At 36.7% G+C, this 23738-nt stretch overlaps 3 protein-coding genes and 2 pseudogenes across 5 annotated transcripts; 1 reads left to right on the forward strand and 4 right to left on the reverse strand.

Annotated features, from left to right (window-relative positions):
• Positions 1–3947: 3947 nt before the first annotated feature.
• Positions 3948–7334, reverse strand: LOC146932107 (mediator of RNA polymerase II transcription subunit 14-like). The gene is made up of 2 exons (XM_085703690.1): positions 7112–7334; positions 3948–5184 (listed from the first exon to the last, which is right to left on the reverse strand). Exons 1-2 carry the CDS (start codon positions 7144–7146, stop codon positions 4383–4385), a joined length of 837 nt encoding a protein of 278 aa, XP_085559816.1. The 5' UTR covers positions 7147–7334; the 3' UTR covers positions 3948–4382.
• Positions 7335–8027: 693 nt separating this feature from the next.
• On the reverse strand, positions 8028–11846 carry LOC146932108 (mediator of RNA polymerase II transcription subunit 14-like; annotated as a pseudogene). Its single transcript, XR_015006921.1, has 6 exons — positions 11496–11846; positions 10131–11208; positions 9460–9554; positions 9197–9371; positions 8185–9062; positions 8028–8086 (listed from the first exon to the last, which is right to left on the reverse strand). The product of XR_015006921.1 is annotated as a mediator of RNA polymerase II transcription subunit 14-like (transcript).
• Positions 11847–14351: 2505 nt separating this feature from the next.
• On the reverse strand, positions 14352–14954 carry LOC146932109 (uncharacterized). The gene has a single exon (XM_085707726.1). It carries the CDS (start codon positions 14952–14954, stop codon positions 14352–14354), a length of 603 nt encoding a protein of 200 aa, XP_085563852.1.
• Positions 14955–15721: 767 nt separating this feature from the next.
• LOC146932110 (putative protein FAR1-RELATED SEQUENCE 10) lies at positions 15722–17450 on the reverse strand (annotated as a pseudogene).
• A 548-nt stretch (positions 17451–17998) lies between these two features.
• On the forward strand, positions 17999–21553 carry LOC146932111 (uncharacterized). Of its 2 annotated transcripts, none has more exons than XM_085703758.1 (5): positions 17999–18234; positions 19213–19389; positions 19491–19773; positions 20831–20934; positions 21021–21553. In XM_085703758.1, exons 1-5 carry the CDS (start codon positions 18094–18096, stop codon positions 21168–21170), a joined length of 855 nt encoding a protein of 284 aa, XP_085559884.1. In that variant the 5' UTR covers positions 17999–18093; the 3' UTR covers positions 21171–21553. The 2 variants fall into 2 exon arrangements, with proteins under 2 accessions (XP_085559884.1, XP_085559885.1); XM_085703759.1 differs by having other exon boundaries at positions 19219–19389.
• The last annotated feature ends 2185 nt before the right edge of the window (positions 21554–23738 follow it).

Genomic DNA, 23738 nt, shown 5'->3' on the forward strand with positions numbered 1-23738 from the left:
TCTATGGTTTCCTAGCAGAGAATTAGAGAAGAAAACGTGGAGTTCAAGTTTCAGTGAAGATGTAACAGAATCAATGAACGAGTGTTTTTTTTTCTCTCTTCTATTTAAGCTTTATATAACAGTTTAAACTGCTTCTTTCTTTAGAATCTTGATCACGTGGCATTAAGACTTAATTGCAACAGATTCAACAAAAAGGAATGATTTTTAAAAAGGGTTTCTAAACACACAAAAAGTTCATGAAAGAAAGAAACAATTTTTACTACCAACTAACAAATAAAAGAAGAATTTTTCATGAAAAAGGACAGAGGCAAGAAAAAAAAAACCTAAACGACACAACAACACGTTCTTGGCTTCTTGCTTTTCTTTGCTTTGCTTTGCTTTGTGAAGTAATGAAGAAGGAAGTGTATTTTTGAGAAGCAATGGAGGAAGGAGGAAGAGAAAAGGAGAAAATTTTGAAATGTTTGTATGGATGGTGTGAGTGACAGTGTAGAGAGTTTGTTTGTTTGAGTGAGAAGCAACAACTGTATTTGATTTCTTGAAAACTAATAAGCAATGGGCTTTTGAACACGCGGAGACAAAGTCGGTCTATTTTCATTTTTATTTTTATTTTTAGAGGATTTTTTTTATTGTTGAAAATAACCTTTTTTATTTTATTTTCACCATATTTTTTTATCTCAACGATTTTTTTCAAATTTTCATAATTTTTTCTAATATATTTATTATTAAAGATATTTAATATCAAAATTATAATCAGAGTCACCTGTGTCATATAATATGGTAGAGAATGAGTATATTTTATCTTTAACTATTATTGATTATCCAGCTTTTATGCATTGACATATGTGACAGAGTCAATTTGACGTATAATATAGGAGAGAATGAGTATATTTTATCTTTAGTTAGAATCGACCATCAAGCTTAACATTCTATTTTATAGCATTGGTGTATTATGATTTTTTTTATTGTTGGTGCATTAGTATATATTTAAGTTGCTAAGGGCTCGTTTGGTGCAACATTATTTATTGATTTTTTTTTGTTTTTAAAAGTAACATTTTTTATTTATTTATTTATTTAAGTTGCTTAATATTGACATTTAAGTTGCTTGGTCTTATTTTGTTGCACTCATTTTTACTGCAATACTTTGAAAGTTTATCTTTAGGTGGTTCTTTTCTCTTTCCATGCGTGATCAGATATTAGCCGTTGGATTATATAATAGCTTCCCTTTCTTCGTGTGCATATTAATGACTTGCATGATCCCCAATTCACTTCTATTTCTATTCTTATTTTTTGACAAAAGAAAACTTGGTATGAATTTCTCAATTTTCTTTGCAACATCACAAGGATAGGACCCTAAGAAATGCTTCAATTTTACAGTAATATAAGTATGCCCCTTGTTTTTTTACAAAAGTATGCCCCTGTTATGCTTCCCTTTGATCAATTTCATATATATTAAAAAAGTTGATAGAGGTTATATGTCCATTTGATGCGAGAATATTACAAAACTATCATTCGTTTACAAACGTATTTAATTTGATTTTTCATATTGCAATACGAGTAAGTATTATTAATTACTAATGTTATGTTTAGTAAGAGATAATAAATGCAATTGGTAATTTGTATAAGACTTATATTCAGGGACACAATTTTTTTTTCTTTCAAATAGTTCTTATAATTAGGGTGGATGGAGTATATAATAATTTTGGGCTAATACATTTTTCAAATGATTTGGAGATTTGTTAAACCTTTTTCTTTGGTCTATGAATGTGTAAAGTGTAGCCACAATAGTCATTCAATGTAGCAAAAATTTAAAATAGTTTCCGATTGTTCACTTTGTTAGTCAAAATAGTCTTTGATATTGAAATATTTTATTAATCTTGTCATACTAATCTTTCAATATACTTACTTATTGTCATTTTAGTCTCTATATGAAAAAAGTTATTGTGAATATTGAGAGATTATTTTAGCGTTAGAGACTATTTTGACTAACATAGTATACAATCAGAGACTGTTGTGAAATTTTGATACAATGATGGACTATTGTGACTATTTATTACGCATTCAGGGACCAAAACGACTATTATCCATATTTATTTACCATAGTACTTTTTATTTTTGTTACAAAACCAACCTAAGTATTGCTAATTCAATGGATAATAACATGTCAACGATTATATTTTTTAAAGAAAGTTTAGAAAGGGAAATTATTATTTTTTTAAATTGACACTAATGACTATTTTTAAAATTGTATCCCTCTAAGTGGATTTGAACCCCTTCTCTTGAAGTAACAAGTTCGAATTTCTATTTATTTTTTAAGAGGGTTCGAATTTCTATTGTTGAGCTAACACATCATAGACCAACTAAGACCATTAGCAATGGTGTTGAATGGTGGTGTTGAAAGCAAGGTTCAACACTTGGATGCAATGCAATGGTGTGTTGAAGTTGGGGGAAGATGATGCAGAGGAGAGGAGTTGAATTGGTTCAATTGTGTTGAATTCTGCCATGCGGGACCCGTAGCCGCCACGTAGCGTTTTTTTATTTTCCTGCCGCGCGAGTAAGTGCACGCGTAGACAGGGGCGCGTGTGGGAAGTTGTTACGCAGAGAGAGAAAGTGGAAAAAGATAAGCTTTAACACGTGGCAAATTCTGATTGGCTGTTTGGATTTTACTCATTTTAATAATTTGAACTCAATTATTTCATTGCAAATTATTATTATTTTTTTAATTTTTTTTACCAAAATTCATATTTTTTTTTTGTCTATAAATAGAGACTTGGTTCATTTGATTTGAACACAGAAAAAAAAAACGAAATTTTCCACTCTCTTAATATTATTTTCTTTCTATTAGCAAGTTAAGTGAAGTTTTAATCTTGTTTTTAGTGAAATGGATCTCAATTATAACCATTTCAACACTCATAATTCTTCTAATTACCCATTTAGCTACCAAAATCCCAACAATTATCAAAATTCAAATCAATTTTCCAACCAACGTACTCATTTCTAATTGAAGATGATTTGTATTGTACTAATTATGTTACTTGTGTGTTGTGTGCTTAGTTTGTTGTCTTGCATTTTAAGTTATTTGTGTGCCGCGTGCTTAGTTTATTTTATTGCATTGCATTTGAAGTTAAGAAAATAAAAATAAATTATTTAAATAAATTTTGTTTTTACAAAAAATTAAATTTTTTTGTTAAGTGTTTATTATTTTAATTTAATTTTAATCGATAATTGTAATTTTATGTAATCATAAAAACAAAAATATAAAATTAAATAAGAATATGAAATAAAAAATGGTGGGGTAGAGTGTTAAATGAAAAACCATTGGAGAGAGTAAAAGTTGAATGGGTGTTAAATTATTAGGTGGAAGAGAGAGGAAATAATGTGGAGTGTTGGAAATTGAAAAAATGGTTGTTAAAATGTTTTGCCATCGTAAATGGTCTAACTCTAACTCAATATCATTTCCATCATTACCCTACTCAATAATAGCTTTTGTCAATGTCAAGAGCCATTGTGCAACTCTAATTACTTTAGCTAGCCACCTAGATGGACTCCGAGATGAGTTGAGTGAGTTAAAGTTAACTTAAGAGTAGTGATATTTGTACATCCATTTGATTGAAATTAATGGACTCCGAGATGAGTTGAGTGAGTTAAAGTTAATTTTAAGTTTTTGTTGAAATTAATGGTTTGATGTTTCCTTCAATGAGAGTAAGGTTCTTTCTACTAAACAAGTATAACATTTTTTTTTAAGAAAAAAAACATATCCACAGGTGACACACAGCTGGTTCAATGGCTAGAACCACGATACACAATTGAAGACATGGCCGGTAGTATACGTTGGGGTATACTACAATTTTTGTGTTCATGTGTTAAACAATGGCACGGTCACAGGGCCAGATGGATTTAAAATTAAATAAACCAAATCTTTCAACAGCTTGGAAGAGCAAGTTTGGGTATAGAAGTCGAGCATAACAAATTGCTTTAACTAATCTATTCATTTGAGATGTCATATGTACACGAAAATCCACCAACATTATAACAACAACAATAAAATCCACCAACCAGAAGTTAAAACTTACATGCTACACTACAGCAAAATATTGTACAACCTATGTCGAATCTTTTGATCTGAGAACCGTCAAATGCTCATTTTAAAGTTCAGTAATCTAAAATTGGTGCCCTCAAATCTAAGCTCGAATTTCAAATGCCAATCTTATGAGTTCTATCAAAATCATTTGTAATCACCAGTGCTTCTTCTCCATTATTACAGCAAAAACCATGCTTTGCTTAACAGAGCATGGCATGGTTTCCATACCATACTAAACTATGTATATTGACCGCACTAACCCGACATAAATACAAAGATATAACCACTACCAAAATTAACAAAATCATGTTGCTCCAGAGCTGGACGTGGCCCCACTACCATCTCTAAGCCCTTGAATGCACATATGCAAATTTCTTTGCACACTATCTGCAACCAGTTTCAACCTACCTTGACTTACATCGGCTGCGGAGCTTGCACTAACCTCTACTGTCCGTGCCACCCTCTGTTTGCATTTCTCCCAATCATCAACACGCGACCAACACGCCCTACCACCATGGCTACCACTCATACCAAGAAAGGATACATTAAGACTTTCACCAAATGAATATCTCAACCTTACTGAAACACATAAAGGCAACCAGGCAGCACCACCAGCAGCATTGACGTGCGGGATGTGAGCAGAATCAAGAACAACAGTAAGTGCAAAATCAACAGAATTATGCAGACGATCATAATGGATGTTGCTTCTAAATGCAGATGAGCTCTGTGAATTCTCGTCCGCGTTCAACCCAGCATGATTTTCAAGACATAATTCAATTCGCGGTTTTTGAGCTGAAACAACATCTCCAACTTGTGCCTGAGATAATCCCTTCTTCCAAGCAATTAGTTTCAAGAATTCTCTCAAAACCGGTATAGGTAAGGTGAGCATGGTTATGAACGAAGCAACACGTGAAGCATCATAGGGCTCGGATGCCACCCGACGACTAAAGTAGTTGCATATTTCACTTATTTCAGATGGACTAAGTTCCTTTCGTGCAGGATTGGAATTTTGCTGCTGCTGCTGCTGTTGGTGGTGAAAGCGTTTTACACTTAACACCTGCAGAAGAAGCTGAACTCTGTGGACACTAACAGCAAATACATATCCCCTGCAGAAAGATGAAAAGACAGCATTCCTATTTAGAGTATGATAACTGGAATAAGAGGGACACTGAAACAACTTAAATAGACAAACACTCTTAATAATTGGTAGGCAAGAGGGGTGCTGAAAACTGGACATGTTGTAATCAAAACTAAGGGGACAAGATCGAACTTGTACAAATAATAAAGGATCAAAATTATTATTTTTGGCCAACTATAACTTTATAAGTCATAAAGTATCAATATGAACAACCATTGACATGGAAAAGTTAATTTGATGTATCATGTTCAAACTAAAGTTAACGAAAAAAGGACTTACCCAACAAAAAAAACGCAATGCAGGCTGCTCAGGGTCCAAGTTCAAAGGGCACCTTCATTGTCCTTCAAGATGGATCCTAGGATCTCTTTCAAAAGATCTGGTAACTGGGCAAATAGCCATAGCACTCCAAGATACTTGAGAATGCCTCTCAAAACCTTTTTGAGGGCAACAACAGGAACCCAACCACCTCCATATCCTCCGTCGTCACCGAGGCCGATAATGGCTGTGTTCAACTCACCTCTGACATGTGCCGGGACAACTGTTCCAGGTGGCCCTCGAAGAGGTACCGCTGATGTCATCAAAGCTAAGTTTGAAGAGCCTGCTAAAGCGTTTCCCATACGGTTTAAACTAGCTACTTGGTTTCCTGTCCTAGACAATGCAGCAGAGTTTATTCTGTTCCCGTTTGCAGCCATTGACTGGGTCCCTAAATTTGGGTTTGGACTGTTTGAACTGGTTAGCCCACCTGCCTGTTGTCCTGTGAAACTAGGATCTAATCCATTCAATTCCTGGCCACATGTTCCATGATAAAAGGCCGAAACTGGGGGCATGGTAATGATCCTCCAGAAGGACGGCCTTCTTTAGGAGGTGTGGCAGGTTGCAACCACACCTGATCTCCTGCAAAGCAACGCATATCAAGTGCAAACTGTTTCCGGTGCATAATTCGTATCCAGTAAGGACCACGGAGCACGACAGAGACATCAAAGGGCAAAAGTGAACTTGGAACAATGCCTGGGCCAGCAGCAGCCAGCAGCCATCAAAGAGTTTGGTTACAGATACCACTAGCATTAGAAACGGAGGTATTTGCTTCAAAACCAGATAAAGTTGAACTACCAAGAAGAAGTCCTTGTGATGATGCATAACCACCCTGTTTGGGGAAAGAAGATAAAGTGGCTGTGACACCCGGAACAGGACCAGCTCGTGCTGGCCTAGTTGCTGCTGCAAGAGCATGCAATGGCCCTGCAGTCAGCCGAATGCAATCCAGAAGCGATGAAACTTCAGCTCCATTTATGAAGTCTTCTAGAAACTGTACAGAATACAAGCAATGGAGTAAATATATAGGCCTGGGATTTTTTTGGGATTGGTCGGGAATCACATTGGACAATAATTCATAAACCTATTCTATACAAAAGACAACTTTCCATAAAATGGCTGGTTTCTTATTACTATATCAGTTATTACCATTTACCACTGAAATATCACGAATAAATTTGTATCAAGCTGATATCAGCCAACATAACCATAAAAAACTGATGTACTGCACATTCTAGTTTATACTGCATAAACAGGTCAACAGGTGAAAAAGGTAGTATAAATACGGAGAGTAAGCATGAAACGGGTAAAATACAGTCAAAGGAGAACAATACCTTGCAGGATCATGGATATTGAATCTGGTGAAAGGGGGGGAACACAAGAAAAATGGGGTAGGGTGGGTTGGGAGGGAAGAAACAATCATGAAGGATTATTGTGACATTCATAAACTCTTATAATTTAACATAATCTGAAGCATGACAAACGAATATGAGTATCTATTACTGGCACAAGGAACAAAATGTTTTTGGGGGAAACTGGGGACAGCAGCGATCAAATAGCAATCAGTTGAAGCAAAATTAACCAACCTTGGTATGAGGCCAAAGTTGATCAGGAGATACATGCATTGTGCAACCCTCTTTACCGGATTCCCACTCAACAAAACGAGCAAGAACACCTGAACCAAAGCTAAACCACAAGCTCATCAGTCCAACTGCCTCAATTCTAAATGCCCTTCTCATCTGTAGTTTGTCTGCAGTATCTGAAGCAGTCTTGACACCGGATATTTTGACATCAGAATTTGTAAGGAACTCTTCTGACTTCTCATCTGCTCGTATGCCAAGCAATTTCCGCATGCCAATGGAAAATGTTCTAGCATTGGCAAGCCTTTGGATATCAGCCACTAATTTCTTTATGCTATCTTCCTCAACAGATTGATAACTCAAAACAACGCCATCTGGATCATAATGTATATGTGAATCTATATCAGATGTATTAGCAATTTGAACTCCAGAACCCAATGGTGTGTTACTATTACATTTCTGAAGCTCTTATAAATCCCTGAAATGCTGATCATCAATTTTTACATCCCAATACATACAACCAGGTTTGCCAAGCCGCAAAAATATATGTTGCCATGAATCACCTCTGGCAAATGGAAGTCGAAACCAAATGTTAGAGGATACCCTTCGTAAACCCACTTCTTCAACATACGATATCTCTAATGCATCCATCTGGCTGGTTAACCTAGCATGCTTAATGCATAGTGAACTATGCCTGACCACATGAAGAAGAGCCGCTACATAAATGCTAGAAGGAGCATTTCCCTTATTTGCTTCTGCAATTAAACTTCCATAACTGCACCCTTCAGCTTTAGGAATTATTTCTGGGGTTATACTGCCTTGTGGCAAAGCCAATTGAGAGCCACATGCATCTGAAATCTTTCTTCTCTTGCAGATTCCTTGATTTTTGACAAACTCTTGAAGAGATGGAATCAAATTCAACATATTGTTTGGAGATAACATCTTCGCTAGTGCTAAAGTTAACTGCGTCCGGTCCCTGGGCTGCAAACATTCAATTTTCTAGAGTCATATGGTTTAAAGAAAGGTAGAAAAATTTAACAGCATGGGTATACTAGATGAAGACACAGAAAGTATCTTACATACGGGAGTTGTGGCACATGAACTAGATCCATTAGGTCTGGAACTAGGTGCGGACATTCGAGAGTTAATCGGCCGAGGAGGAGATAATAGAGATGAACGACTTCCAGATAAAGCATCATTAGCAGTGTCTTCATCCATTGCAGTGGAGGAACTAATGTCAACTGAATGCGGAGATTTAACAGAAGCCAAATCCTATTCAGACTTTGAGGCAGATAGCTTTTTCCCAACAGCGCTCCTTCCATGTCCAGTGGGAATTGAGCCAACTGAACTGGACCCTTCACATTGCCTGATGAGAACAAGGAACTATTATAGTGGATATTTCCAGCCTTTAAACTCTGACTGTTCATTGGGAGAGAGAACCATAATGAGAAGGAAGTGATGAATTCAACGGTGAAGAAATATTTTGAACAGGGAATGGTGGCACAGAAGACCCTTTCTCAAGTCCAAAAACATCGTTAACCAGTGATGAAAAACCTGATGGATGATGGCCTCTAGCAGTGTGCATGGAATTCTGAAGGAGGATATCAGAATAGAGCCCATGCCCAGACATTTGATTTGAACAGGCAGCATTGGGCAAAATGGAATGTAACTTTTCCCAGTCCACCAGGCTTAAATTCATTTCATCTTCAAGCACCTGCATCTGTGCTATATCAATTTTCTTGAACCGCAACACCTGATTAAGGTCACCAAATATATTGTTTTTTCCAGATGGATATGGTTCAGTCTCTAACAACTTAAACAAGGGTTTAAATTTTTTATCAAGTTGCATAAGCAGGAAGTAAGAGCTTCCACAGTCTGGAAATCCCATCATCAGCACAGTTGAACCATTCAACAAGATTTTGGGTGTTTTGACTGTGTTCAATCCATGCTCATAAACCTGCAAGGGTGGCCCATAATCCATAAGTCTTAGGGAAGCTGGTGATCTGAATAAAAGTAAGCTCAAAGACAGTCCAAACTGATTTAGAGATTTTTCTTTGAAACACGAATGGAGAGAGTAACAAGAAAATATACCTCAAGGCCCAAAACCCTTCCAATAGATGCAAATAAGTGCAACATACTTTTGCTTCTCAAGCTTAGGAAGACTTCAGCTGCAGTCATAGATCCCTGATTTAAAGCTTCTTCACATTCTAACAAGGCAGAAGAAACAACTATATTTTGTGATGATTGAAGAAGGAATCGGCCATTCCTGAATAAAAAAACGGAAATTGGTTTGAAAATGCCTAGATTAAAATGCAAGAGATTAGGGGAAAAAACAAGTGAGTGAAATAAGGTACCTGATACTAATTCCAAGAGTAAAAAAAGAAGAGCCATAAGCACGCACGTGCAGTACCTCGTTCCCCTCAGAATCCTTATCGCATCTCTTATTATCCTTCTACAGACAGAACATATCTTTATTTTAAAACCCATCAAGATTAAATAAAGGTATGCATAAGATTACCCACAGAAAATCCATAAGGTGCCATAAATGAAAACATAAAATTGCAACAGCAGTTAGCATGGCATAGATTATTGGTCAAGTGGTGAACAGTGTTGCACTGAAAAACACGTGCATATCAACAAAATAAACCCCAAACCATTGGCTGGTAATGCAGAAATAAGATTAGTATAATTTTAGCCAGGACTGGTAGAACCTGTTTTCTTTAAGCCACACAGATACAAGATACCAGATTCACAATTCACAAAACTACAAACATTTCCTGCATGAGCAATTATGAAGCAAAGTAATTGCAATGCTAGTATGCTATAATGCTAAACAAGAAAGAAAATAACAATGATCAGAACTTTCAGAATTAGAACTCTAGTAGAGTTCTATGAAACGAAAAGAATGTGAAGTAAAACCTCTAAAACTGTGACAACAAACAAGGACATTAAAAAACCCTCAAGAGTCGTATAACAGAAAGCCCAATGCAAATTACCGCTTTAAAATTTCTTCAATAAATCTAACCTGCTTATATTCAATATCAGGTTCACCCATATGAGACTGGAGCACAATGTCATCTGCTGTTCTAAAGACCTGAACATTTTTTTATCAGTTCTGTTTTAATTTCTAATAGCCGAGTATATCTATTGCAACAAATAGCTCTTAATAGCAGCCTCTCTACATCAATACAATTCTGGTCTAAGTAAAACTCTGCCTCCTTGCCGGTTAACGGATCTATGACAAAGATACTGTGGGTGCACTTTATCTGAAGGTCTGGTCCAGGTTCAATTTTAATAAATGGACAAGCACCTGAATCAGACACACCAGCATTTTTGGCAAAATCTAACCAGTATATAATTTTTAACCCCGGAGTTCGTAGACCAGACAAATCAGATTCCCCATCAGGATTCTGCACAGAGCTTGAACTTGCCTCATGACCAGAGCCACCATCGGATATGAGCTCAAACCGAATTGCATCTTTCCATCTTCCCTGTCGAAGGAATTGCACTTGCCTTATTACTGTGTCCATGACAAGTGCAACACACAGCTCGTGAAGAACTGTGTACAATATTGAAAACGGGTTTTCGGCCGCTGCCATTCGTCTCTCTAGATCATCTCCAAGCACGTGTCGCCGTAGTTCTTCCAATTTCACGGTCTTATTTTTTTCACCCACAAGCAGCTCCAAATGCAATATTCTCCACAAGGACATGTGTCCTCGGTACCCAAGTGTCAATAAAACCTGAAACTCTCCATTCACCCTAACCATTGCAGTGCCATCGGACACTTTTATATCAGAAATTTCTTTGGGAAGAGAAACTTCAAGCAATTTGGACCGAACAAGCATGTCCAACTTCTTCAGAGCAGGCTTTTGCTTATCTTCAGTCAAAGCATACTGAGAACCAACATCTTCAATACACTTTGGCAAACGCTCGTAGCTCCCCGTGAGAAGAATTTCAATGGCGGATGGAACATCATAAACCGGAGCCCGAGCTTGCTGAAGCCCCTCGTGCATGAAAAACAACGAATCCGCAGCCTGAGTAAAACACATGTCGTGATTTGAAACAGTTGAAGACAATTGCTGACAGTGCTGTATCAAAGGAACCTGAAAAGCCACAAATTATTAGCAAATCATCACATATACAAACTTTCTTTCTCTTACTCTAACACTAATTGTTATCATTATCATAATCCTATCATACATGACCAACACAATTTTATTTTTAATTTTTAATAACAAATATTATTAAAAGAAGATTAGGACTCGTAAGAGCCCACCAACACGATCATCATATCATACATAACATAACAATTAATAACATAATAAACAATAACAAAGATGAAATTCAATAACATTGGGATTGAAAATTGAAATGAGATGAAAAATTTGACCTGTTAGCACCATTTGGAGAGGACATTGAGACGGATCATATGTTGCTGAGTCTTGGTAAGAAATTTGAGCATGCTAATCTTCTTATCGGAATCGGATAATTCGGTGGACCTGCATTTATCAACAAGTTCTTTAAGCGAATTGTATGAATCTTGAGCGGCACGAGTAACGAGGGTGGATAACTCCACCGTCTGTTGCCCTAACTCCGCCGTAGCCATTGATTTCGATTGTTCAATTCTAGGGTTCTTCTTGATCTGTTAATGCATCGAAATCAAATTAGGGTTTTAGGTCAAAACGACAACGGTTAATTTTTGAACCGTTGTCAATTAGGAGCAAAATAGAAAGACGAAGAAGAAGAAGAAGAACGCGCTCTTTCGTGATTCCGCGCTCTCGCTTTGTAAGTTTTTAATTTCATTTTCCTATTTCCTATATGCGTTTGCTTGTCTTCGTAGTTATTTGCTTACAACGGTGGGTTACAAATCACGTGTTAGAGGGATTTATCTTTTTTAAATAGACGAAATGACAAAGTCATTATAAACTCACACATACATACAAGTGGAAATAGCCCTATCTCGTCTAGTTTTACTTTTATTTCAGATAGTTTATAGGTTTACACAAACAAACATTTTAAACTCAAACACTTAATATGATAAATTATGTTGAAATCCTTAAAATATACGCAACTCCCCGTGGAAACGATCTTATATTATACTCATGTGTAAATAGTTTTATGAGATGTAGAAATCTTACATCTTCAATAAAAAAGTGTAAGGTGAAAAAGGACCAGTCACCCCCACGCCTGGACTTATTGTGGTGGTCGATTTGCTTACACCTAAAAAGAATTATCCTCTTAGCCAACATTGAAAATAAGCGATTAAGGTTTAGTTGAGAAAACTCCTAGCCGATGGAAGGTTAGGTGAAGGTTAGGACAACCGAGTAAGAAAAATTGATTCTTTTTCAAATACACTGATTAAGTACGTGGTTCTCGACGATCTCAAACTGATCCAAAAGTTTAGCAGAAATGGACAATGATGTTTAAAACCCACACTCTATATTTATACCACCACTAACTACTAAGAACAATGAAAGAGGAAACACGTTTGCGAGAATTGCATATAAAATATCTTGTCAATAGATCATGTTGTGACCAAGGACGATGAACGTGGGCTACATACAATTTGTAGATTTTGACTACAAACATTATGTTGGAACACATGAAGTGTTAGAATGTGAATTAAAAAAAAAATCTCATGTCAACTATCCCATTGAGTGTTCATTTATGAGGTGAGATCTTGCCGTTGATTCTGTAACGGTCAACTAATCATAGCTGTTGGATTTGTAACTTATCTAATTTGTCTCCTCACTTATAAATAGAGCTCTGATTTCGTCACTTCTACTCACCCCAAAAGTTCTCTTGAGTTGTCAAAGAACTTTTCTTCCTTCTCACTCATTTGGCTTGTGTTGACTAACTATTATTTTCTTCTCCCTCTTTTTCTGTCCCGTCGGATTTAAAGAGTGTTCTTAAGACCATAGTCATTTCGAAAAATAATGTCCCTTCGGAATTAAGAATGATCATAAGAGCATAGTCCCCTCGGTAAATTTTGTCCTTTTGAAAATAAGAGTATTCTTAAGATCATAATCCCTTTTGAAATAAAGCGTCCTTTCGAAAAATAAGAATGATCTTAAGAATATAGTCTCTTTTTATGTTTTATGCCCTTGGAGAAGTTAAAAGGTTAGAGTGGTGGAAACACCATATTAGAGTGGTCTTAGTACCATGTAAGAGTAGTCTTAGTACCATAACAGAGTGATATGAATACCATATTGGAATGGTCTTAGCACCATATTTGAAAGTGTATTTCTAGAACTGATACAGTTGCAGCTGTGTTGTTTTATCTTGGGGGCTCGTGATTGATAGTCTGTTTACACAATTTTGAATAGTGTCACGAAACGTCTTAAAGATAGCAACCTAGTCCACGACCTGGCATAGTAATCTCTTCGGTGACAAAGAATAATTTAAACTATTTTTTACTATTGATCCAACACATTATTTTTACACTAACTTATGTATGAAAAAAATGTGTAACAGGCTAGTTATCGTGTTCCAATACAATTTTCACGTTAAAAATGAGAATTTTTCAAGGTCTTACTTTGAATTTCCATCATGAAATGGTCTTAAGAATTCATAATTATTGTTGAATCCACTCTTACCGAATAAATAATAATTAATCAATATTTAATAATACTTTAATAGAACTCAAAATAAGAAGACTCGGCAGCGAAGGCGTGGTAAATGGGCAACGAAAATTGCTTTTTTAGACAAAGAATACTTCCAATTGACACAAGTAAATGACATTAATGCCCCTGACGGTAGTTAACTACCGCTGGGAAACACGCCGGTAGTTAACTGCCGCTAGGACCCAGCGGTTGTTAACAACCGCTCACACCAGTTCCAGAACCAGTGCAGTCTGCACTTGGTTTTTCCCAAAAAAACGTGTCCTGTTTTACCTGTAATTTCAAACGGCAATTCTGGAGGAAATCAAACTGAAACAACAGCATCCAGCAATCATAAACATCAACATTTCATAGTTTATCAATTATTCGGTTACATTACACCAAACCGATAATGCGTTAACGTTTAACAATTGTTTGAAATTCATCAAATTTTCCACAATATGCAAAACATTACACGTAATGTACATTAATTACTAATAAATGCGAAACTCAAATATATTGATATACATATAAATAGTTAAAGGTTAGTAACATATCACCCAAAAAATTGGTCATTACATTATATATCCAAAAAAATACGTCGGCGCGTATCAACCAAAAAACAGATTAACACCGACCAAAAAGTGTCACATTTCATCTAATAAAAGCAAATCATCTAAATGTTCCAGAACATCTTCAAATTCGGTGTTTTCTTTAACCGGAGTGTCATCAAACATAATTGGATTGTCTTCATTTGTTGGCTTTTTTGGTGGAACCGGTCTCTCTTTGAGCTCAATGTCCATGAGTGTTCGGAAACGATCGTGTTGATCCAAGAATTCATCCTCCCATGTTGCCGCCTCTTCGCTCCTGTGATTTCTCCACTCCAGGGATGTTGGAGGTAGTGGGCAACCATCTTTCAATGAAAGAAGGACAAAATGATTTGGGATTAGACCAAGGTAAATCATGTTTCTTTTCGGGTTAACCGGAGGCCGTCCTCTAAGTGGGAAAAAAGTCTCGGAGATGTAGTCTTTCCATGTAGTCATCTCTAACACCGGCCTATTGTAACATGATGCAACGATGTGTCCCATATCCGGCAATGTCAACCATTTGTCGGGAGGTGCAAAGCTACTAGGATTTTTGGGAGGATACAATCCATCCAAGATGTAGTTATAACGGTCCTCGCTCGCATATATCTCGATGTATTTGCTCCTATGCTCTTTCAACTCTTGAATAAGTGCTCTCCGCACCATAACATGACTTTCTTGCGTCAAACCCAAGGCTTCCGCTATAGCCCTAAACCCATAATGCCCGTCACCAATAACATATGATTGGATGGATCATAACTTGTTGAAACCAAGCTAAGCTTAGGAACCGGAACCGGAGAAATGCCAATGCGAGCACCTTTTCTTTTAGTTTGTGAAGATTTTTTCTGTGTTGAAGATTGACTTTCCGGATGTTGAGAATCAATAGTATCCCACGAAGATAGGATCCTACCACGTGTGGTTTTGATTTTTTTGGGAGCTCCTTTGGTTGCCACCTTTCTTGGAGGTGGTGACAACAATGTGGTCTCCGGAAACGCTAACAACCGCAAAGCCTCTTTGATTTCTAGTTTAATTTGGAACGGAACTCTTTAGAGACGTTCTTGGATACCATGCCACTCCTCCGCGACCGAAAACAAATCTTCAATACTTTGTTTTTCACCCATGTACAACTTATGCCAATGCGGGTGTATCTCATCCAATCGAATGGGCATGTTGTGATGGATTTTCATAGCAATGAAGCATGCACAAGGTAGGCCATACGACGTCCTTTGAACACAACCACACGTTTTCTTCTCAATGCACAAGGTTTTCCTAGCACGCTCTTCTTCCACAAAAATAAAGTTCATGGCTTGTCTAGACACGTGACCCCCCCAACCCGGAGTACAAAGTGACATCTTTGTACCTATGTTCCAAGACCGTAACACTCCTACCAAACGATGATTGTATCTCCCCAAATTGGTTTGCCAACATCTCATCTATTTTTTGTCAACAAGTACCCAAATCACCCTTGGAGGTGGACAAATATTCTTCACCACACCATGAGCTCCTTCAACTCTATTCGTGGTCCTACACCCAAGATGTAACACAAGGTCCGTCCATGCCCTCACTAGTTTGTCCTTAAAAGAGTTCAATATGGTTTCTTGAACATAGTGAAGAAACTTTGGATGATCCTTACAAGCATCTTGGAATTCCACTAGATTGCCCGCATATAACTCTTGAGTAGGAGATTCAACCAATTTTTCCCATGCATCAAATATGGTATCAACCAACTTACTATGCTTCTCCTCGTCGACAATCTTCTTTTGCCCATCCACCACAACAACATTTTGTTTAACTTTGCAATCGGTGATGATTCTTGATCTAACATTTTTGCCAACGTGAAAATAACAAAGTATTGCACTACCACCTTAGGCATATCACTATTTGGTCCAAGCAGTTTAAGCAACATTTGCAAAGCCCAAGTAAAGTTATGCTCCTTCTCGGACGTCATAAATGCAATACCAACCGAATATGTCAAATAGGTTGAGGTGACTCCAACTATTTCAAACAATGACATCCTATACAAGTTGATTTTGTACGTGGAATCCATTATCAAAAGAGTAGGAAAATTGTTAAACAACTTTACCGAAGTTGGGTGAGTCCAAAATATGTCTTGAACTGTTTGACTTTCCTTTTTTTTCTCTTACGTAATAAACATATCCTTTCTCTTCCAACTTTGTGATTAGATATTGCATCTCCGTCAAGTCACCCTTTTTTGCCTTTTTGAATTTATGACGTTCATTGTAGACTTGCTTGATATTTGTCATGGACTCTTTCCTTTTATTCCTCAAATTTGTCAAAATATTTTTTGGTTTCTCCGAAGAATCGGTCAAGTCATGTACAATCTTCTTGTCGTCCTCCGTTAATCTTCCGGCAAGAAGGTGCCCTGCTACATACAGCATCATCTCATGGTTGTGAACGCCATTAAGAATAGCCAATTTCCAAGCATTGTCTTCCCTAACGACATATCCACGCACCTTGAACAAACACCCACATTTTCTTGATCCCATTCCTTCATGCTTTTCTTTTGTCTTCGGTACTTTGTGATCGCCGCTCCGTTCACAAACCAACTCCAACATAGCATTTCTTCCTTCACAAGATCTTCTAATGATAACCGTAAATCCAGCCCTATTTGCTTGTCGACGGACCCAACCGAGCAATTCATCTTTATCTTTCCATGTGTCCCGGGTTGAAAAGAAATGAGCCGTGTCCACTTCGTTGTCACGAAGTTTCCACACATCGGAATTGACGCTTGAAGCCTGAACTTTAACTGAGACTTCGACCTTAGCAGGAGCTTCAACCTTAATGGAATCGACAACTCTAGGTTTTCGATCACCCGGATCATCACCCGCATTCTCAACATTATCTATAAATAAACAACATACAATTACTAAACTAATTAATAAACATGTATCTAATATCATATAATAACATAAACAAACAAAAAAAAAACAAAAGAAAAAAAAATTGTGGAAAAAAAAATTGGCAGTAGCACTGCCATTTGAATTTTTTTTAAAATTTCTAAGTCACCAGCGGCAGTTAACAGCCGCTCACTCCCAGCGGTAGTTAACTGCCGCTACAACGCGTTCCCATGCAAAAAAAAAACCAGAAAAATGCATCAAATGTAATGGATTTTAACGTTGTAATACTTGTTCTTTGATGCATTTTGTGTGTAGAAACGTCTTAGCAATCGACCAGCAATGATTTTGAGGCAAGATTTTGACACAATTTTTTTTTTTTGTTGGTGTTTTTTGGGTTATGGTATAGCTGTGTTAGGTGGTGTGTAAGGTGATGAATGAATAGGTGAGGTAAGGGTTGCTGGTTTTGGGGGGGAAACACTGGAGCGATAGTTAACAACCGTTGGGTCCCAACAGCAGTTAACTGCCGGCGTGTTTTCCAACGGTAGTTAACTACCGTAGGAGCATTAATGTCATTTACTTATGTCAATTGGAAGTATTCTTTGTCAAAAAAGCAATTTTCATGGGCAACGGGATCTGATCTGACTGCAGAAGAAGCCATATATATCCATGTGACAATTTCCGCATACGAGAAAACTACGGTTGAGCTACACGCGCCAATTCCCTCTTTCCAAAAAAATATCTGGCTCACGTTAGCTCAAGATATTTTCTCCATGATGATGTGGCACTCACTGACACGTGGAAAAGCGACGCCATCTGGAACTCTTTTTCTTCTTCTTCTTCTTCTTCTTCTTCAACCGAACAATGTACCAACACAACAAGGGTTTCTTCTTCTTCTTATTCTCTCATTTCTAATTCTAAAATCAAATTTCGATCAATTCTCGCGTACAATGGAACAAGATCTCCCTCTCCGTCGTAATCTCCATTCGCCGACGTTCCCCTCCGATCTCGAGTTGACTCGCTCCGCTTCTTTTTCCGACTCCTCCGCCACCACCGCCGACAACACCTCCGGCGACGCCGCTCCGTTTAAGGTAACTTCACACTCATTTTACGTAACTGATGTTAGATTTTTCAATTTTATTTTTCGTTTTTCTTTTATGCTTCGATTTTTTTTTTATGGTGAAAAAATTGCGAGTTTTTGTGGTTGATCCAGCCGTGTGAATGAGACTGTTGTTCCTGTAAACAGCTGCTTGGGTTTTAAGTATTTTAAGCGCGCTTGTATGTTGCTTTTATAGTATTTATTTATTAATCTCGAAATTGTGCTTTGCATGGCGATTAAGCTTCCGTGGTTTAGAGTTTATGTTTTGTAAATCTTGTAATTAGATAGATTCTGATATCTATTCGCTAATTTTAGAAGATCTGAAATTGCTAAGGATTGAGGTTTAACTGTGGATGCTTTCATGCTAAGTATAATTTATACATCTGTATGGTGTAATAATGTATGTATATTATGTTATGCATAACGATTTTAGTATCATTTTAGTAAATTGTTTCGGTTGCACTGATTTTGAGTTATATCCATGAGCTTGTTTTGGATTTGAGAAAGTTGTTATGATTCCATTTTCTGTTAACAATCAGAGATAGCTCTTATCTTCATGACTCAACTCATGAAAGGAATGTAAAAAGAACAAATAAGGAAAATCATTTTGAAAAGGATATAAATTATAGTTCTTGAAGAAGTATTGATCAGTTTAATGTGAAGTTTGAAGATTACAAGAGATTTCGTACCATTGTTGGCTCATAGTCTTGGATATATCTAATATCTAATATTGGTTTTTCATATTATAATTACATTAGTTGACTGTATAGACTAACTAACTTTAGTTCCTATAATATCTCAATATCTCTGGTAGCTTGACATAACTTATTTTTGAAAAAGATCATTTTTACATTTTCTGTTACTCCCCAAGAGTTTGAAATTGACAATAATAAAGAGTGTCTATCATGGGACTTTGTTTTTGATTGCTTGTAAATTTGGAAGCGTTTCTTAATTCTAAATTTTGTACCAGGACCAGTCTAGACGCTGGACAGATCAACTGCACAAGTCATATCTTAGTTCTTTAGAGGCATCATTTGTGAATGAGCTGCATCGTTCTATACATTTACGTGGTTGGAGCTTTCACAGTAGGGCTGATGAAGCATATAAATGTACAACTCTGCAAAATACTCCTAGTATGCATAGGCAGGTCAGAGTTAAATTCCAGTTTAGAGTCTCCATTGTGTTTATGTGTGATAATTTTTTTCCCAGTATAATCAAAGCCTTTTTATCCCTTTTTTTTCCTTTCAGTCTCTAGCTCTACAAGATGGCTGCCAGAAGAAGATCAAGCTTGAAAAAATTACCCCTATGTTAGAGAGCGCAGCTGATTCTCATGTTGTTGCAGGAAGTGAACCAGGACCTGCAATGGTAGATAAAGCTTGTAGTCTGAGAGAGCCTAATACCTATGGCCATGGTTTACTTTGCGACAAGGAGATTCATGCCAGCGGGAGTTCAGCATTTGCCAACATGTCAGCCGCAAGTTGTGTGGAGAAGCAATGTTCATTCCATGCAGAGTCGGATTGCAGTACTATAGGTAACTTGAACTACTTTTTCTTTTTGCATGTTGGTTACTCTGTTGACTAGATAATGATACTTTCTAAGAACCTGTCTTTTCTTGCACCTTGTACACAAGATGTTGTTTTTCATGCTCACCCTCAAGGTATATGCATATAGTCTCACTAGCACTTACAGTATGAAATTCTGTATTCAGTGATTTAAGTTTCTCTAAACATTGGTTTACTCAGTTTTTATTTAGTTTAAATGACCACTGGCTTAAACAATGCCATAGACATTGCATATCAGTTAATTCTGTATTTTCCTGCAGTAAAAGCTTTTGGAATAATTGTAATGATGTTGTAATGTATGCTGCAATGGATTAAGGGGGTTAAATTTTGGACATGACTAGTTCTTTGAATATTAACATTTAAAGGACAACAATTCCAGCCAGTGTACGTCAATCAGCAGGGGAGCCAAGAGAGTTTTTATTTATGGGACTAGAGTATGATGCATGGCCTTTATAGATTTACATTTGGGTTTCTTTTTATGCTTTGACAGTGGGTTTTTTAATGTGGATGGTTTATTGACTCTTCCACAAGGCTTTATACATAACTACCATGATACCTGAGCCTTTGTTCTCTTGCTCTAATTGAGTCAAGAATACATTGAATAAAATGTATGACATAAATTTGTTGGAACATTATAATTTTACATGTTTTATGCCTTTCTATGAGAAGTGAATCAATACCTCAAGTAAACTGAACTATTAGATCATCCAGGGACAGAAGGAACAATCTTTACTAATGCTATGCTTGTAATTTTAAGAAGCTGTATAATGTCATGAGATGCATATCAATATCTGAAATCTGTATTTAAATGAGTTTTATGGTCCTTTAAATAAGTGGTTTTCAAGAACAAAGATTTATTTATTCTGTTCTTCCCCACTATGCTTTTAAACTATTTTTGCAAGACTATTCCACGTGGGCGATACTAATTCTATGACTTATTTGAACATGAAATGATTGTGATAGTTTTTTGCCCAGGAATAAGGTTGTGATATTTATAATATATATTTTTTTTATTTGTCATATTAGAGGTCAGTGATCAGAACTTCAAGGATGAAGTAGCCAGTTCAAGCAGCATGCCCATGGCTAAAAGGTTGAAGACTGATGCAGCTGATGGTTCAAGCACCGATCAAGTACTGTGGAATTTATTCTTTACCTGAAACAATCTCAAGTAAATTTGAATGGGTTGCTTAGCTTTTCATGTTCCTTTTATGAGCAGGTTGTCCCATTTGGAAAGTTTCAGACTGCTGGCGTTTCAACTGTTAGTAATTCAACACCAGAGAATGAAGGCCATGAATTGCTATCTCAACTCCCAGAGAGTTTCCGTGTCCCAAAATCTGTTCGTCGTTGCATTCTCAGGGATAGGTAAGTATATGCAACTTAGATTAAAACTCAAATTCTACAGTGAACGATCATATAGCACAAGAGAATAGAAAATTTACTTGGTGCCCTTTCAAGAAACTTGTCGGGCTTATGTAAAGGAAAATCAGATGGGGCAACCCTATTCTTGTTGAATTTAGTGCTGGTTAGGTTACCCATAGAGTTTAATGTAATATAGTGAGGAAGAATCCTTTGATAGCAATATGCTTCTACGTAGTACAATTGATTTGTATGATTTTTTGTTAGATGAAATTTTGGGTGGTTAACCAGCTGTTTAGGTGTCGAAGTAAGTGATTCATTTCTTTAGCTGGCTTCCTCAAGTTTTCCCGCTGTAATTGCACTTTCTAATAGAGAAATCCGTATTTACAGAAATCCAATGCACATGTCTTTATGATTAATTTTATTTATAAGTTGGAGTTGTGCAGTGCTGCAATAGCACGGGGTGTTTGAACGTACATACTTCAAAGTGATTCTGCAGTTCAATGATTTTGAACGTTTCTTTTGGGGCACATAAGGTTTTACAATGAAGGTTCCGGCGTCTGTCAGTTGAACTATGGTTTACTGTCTTTTTACTCCTCCCCATTGTTAGTTGTTTGTTCCCCATGGGGTGTATTTGACCTGGTATTGGTACGTTTTGAGGTTGCGTGATTTGGTATTACTTTCCTCGTGTACTCCAATGTATTTCTTTTATGTGTTGTAATATGTTGTATACATGGGGTTGGACCTGCTCCATCGACACTTTCTACATCTCCCTCTACACTCATAATTGATGAAGGTTTTGAGTGGTGGAAGCAATGGAAGGTGGTGATCTGTGATTGTGGTGATGCGGAGTTTGCTAACAATGATGGTGAGGGTGGAGAAAGACGATGTGGATGCCTATATGGAAAGAGCAAATACACATCAGCAAAAGCATTCTAGTGTCACATTTCAAAAACTAAAACAACCCATCAAACCTTAAAACTAAAACCTGAAAACTTGGGGGTACCTAAATATATTTTTAATTTATTTGGATCGAAGGTCCCTTGATCAACAGATCAAGTGCATGTACTGCCACGTTTTTGACAGCAAATCTCATCAAATTTAGCTGTACGATAGCTTTAAGATGGCCAAATCCTTTTCCTATATGTTTTTTTAATAAACTAGTTACAAACCCGTGCTTCGCACGGGGGTTAGCTACTTTTTTGACAAAATATTATATCGGAAGGATAGATTGCGAAATGACAGATAATTATAAACTATAACACAATATTTAGAGTACTCCTGCATCACGGATTAGAAAATGAAATGTTCAAAACGGCTTGATCACGAGTAACAAATGAAAACATATTTAGTTAGCGGTAGAATCACTTTTCTATTAATAATTGATATCTATCTATAAACCAATGAAAACCCTATTATCAAAGCTACCTGATTTATATCATTTTGACTTTCAGCTTCAACGTATATAAATCCTTTCACATGATCTACAACAAAGGCAGATATTAACTGCAATTTAGTATCCAGTTCTTTTAGGTGAACAAACTTCTGCATCAAACAGATAGCTGAAAGCCTCTCTACATGATTTATATCATTTTGTGCTTTAGCTTCAACGTATATAAATCTTTTCACATGATCTACAGGAAAGGCTAGGGATGTCAATGGATACCCATGGGTACGGATAATATGATACTCGTCCTCGCCCCGTTGGATAAATATGATACCCGTGCCCAGCCCGTATCCTCGTGGGTGCCCACTATACGGGTACCCATGGGTATTGATGTATCCATGGGTATCCATGGGTACCCATGGAGTTTTGAATTTATTTATTTTTTGGTACAAATAATAACTTTTTTTAATTACCAAAAAACTTCAACTTTTAAACATCCATACATAATCCATTCAAAATTTCATAAATCATACATAATCCATAGAAAATTCATGATTCTTATATAATCTATATGTTTTATGATGTGAATAAAGTGGAAACGGTGAATTTAATAAGATGAATTAAAAAATTTAAAATAAAAATAGGTTATTATTGAGGATTTTTAGGTGGGCGGTAAAATTTTCTTCAATAAGGTAACAACTTTAAGTAATAAGATATGATATATAAAGATATTTTAGTAATTTACTTAATTTTGTATTGGGTATGTGTACCCGTAGGTATGGATACAATCAAATCCGTGTCTGTGTCCATATAATAATGGGTAGTCAAATACCCGTTTAGCTACCCGCTCCAGGCCCGTGACGGATTTTACCCACGGGTACCCGTGGGTATGGGTATTTTTGCCACCCAAAGCAAAGGCAGATATTAACTGCAATTTAGTACCACGTATATAAATCCTTTCACATGATCTAACCTTATTATCCATATGGTCAATCCTAACTTGTTTAACGGATTATTCTTACTTCGAATTTTCAGGCTGGTGATGCTCTGATACATTTATATAACAATTTCATCAGACTTTGAAACCAAAATCAACCATCCCAAGCTTCCACACTTTGCTGTGATGGTTTCTCGACTGTATTCTGAGAAAGATGCTGCCATTAGAGATCATTGCATAGAAGAGCCTATCCT

The sequence above is a fragment of the Medicago sativa genome, chromosome 4, assembly GCF_051527215.1.
Source record: "Medicago sativa cultivar Bolivia chromosome 4, Bolivia_mono, whole genome shotgun sequence".
Lineage (NCBI taxonomy): Eukaryota > Viridiplantae > Streptophyta > Magnoliopsida > Fabales > Fabaceae > Medicago > Medicago sativa.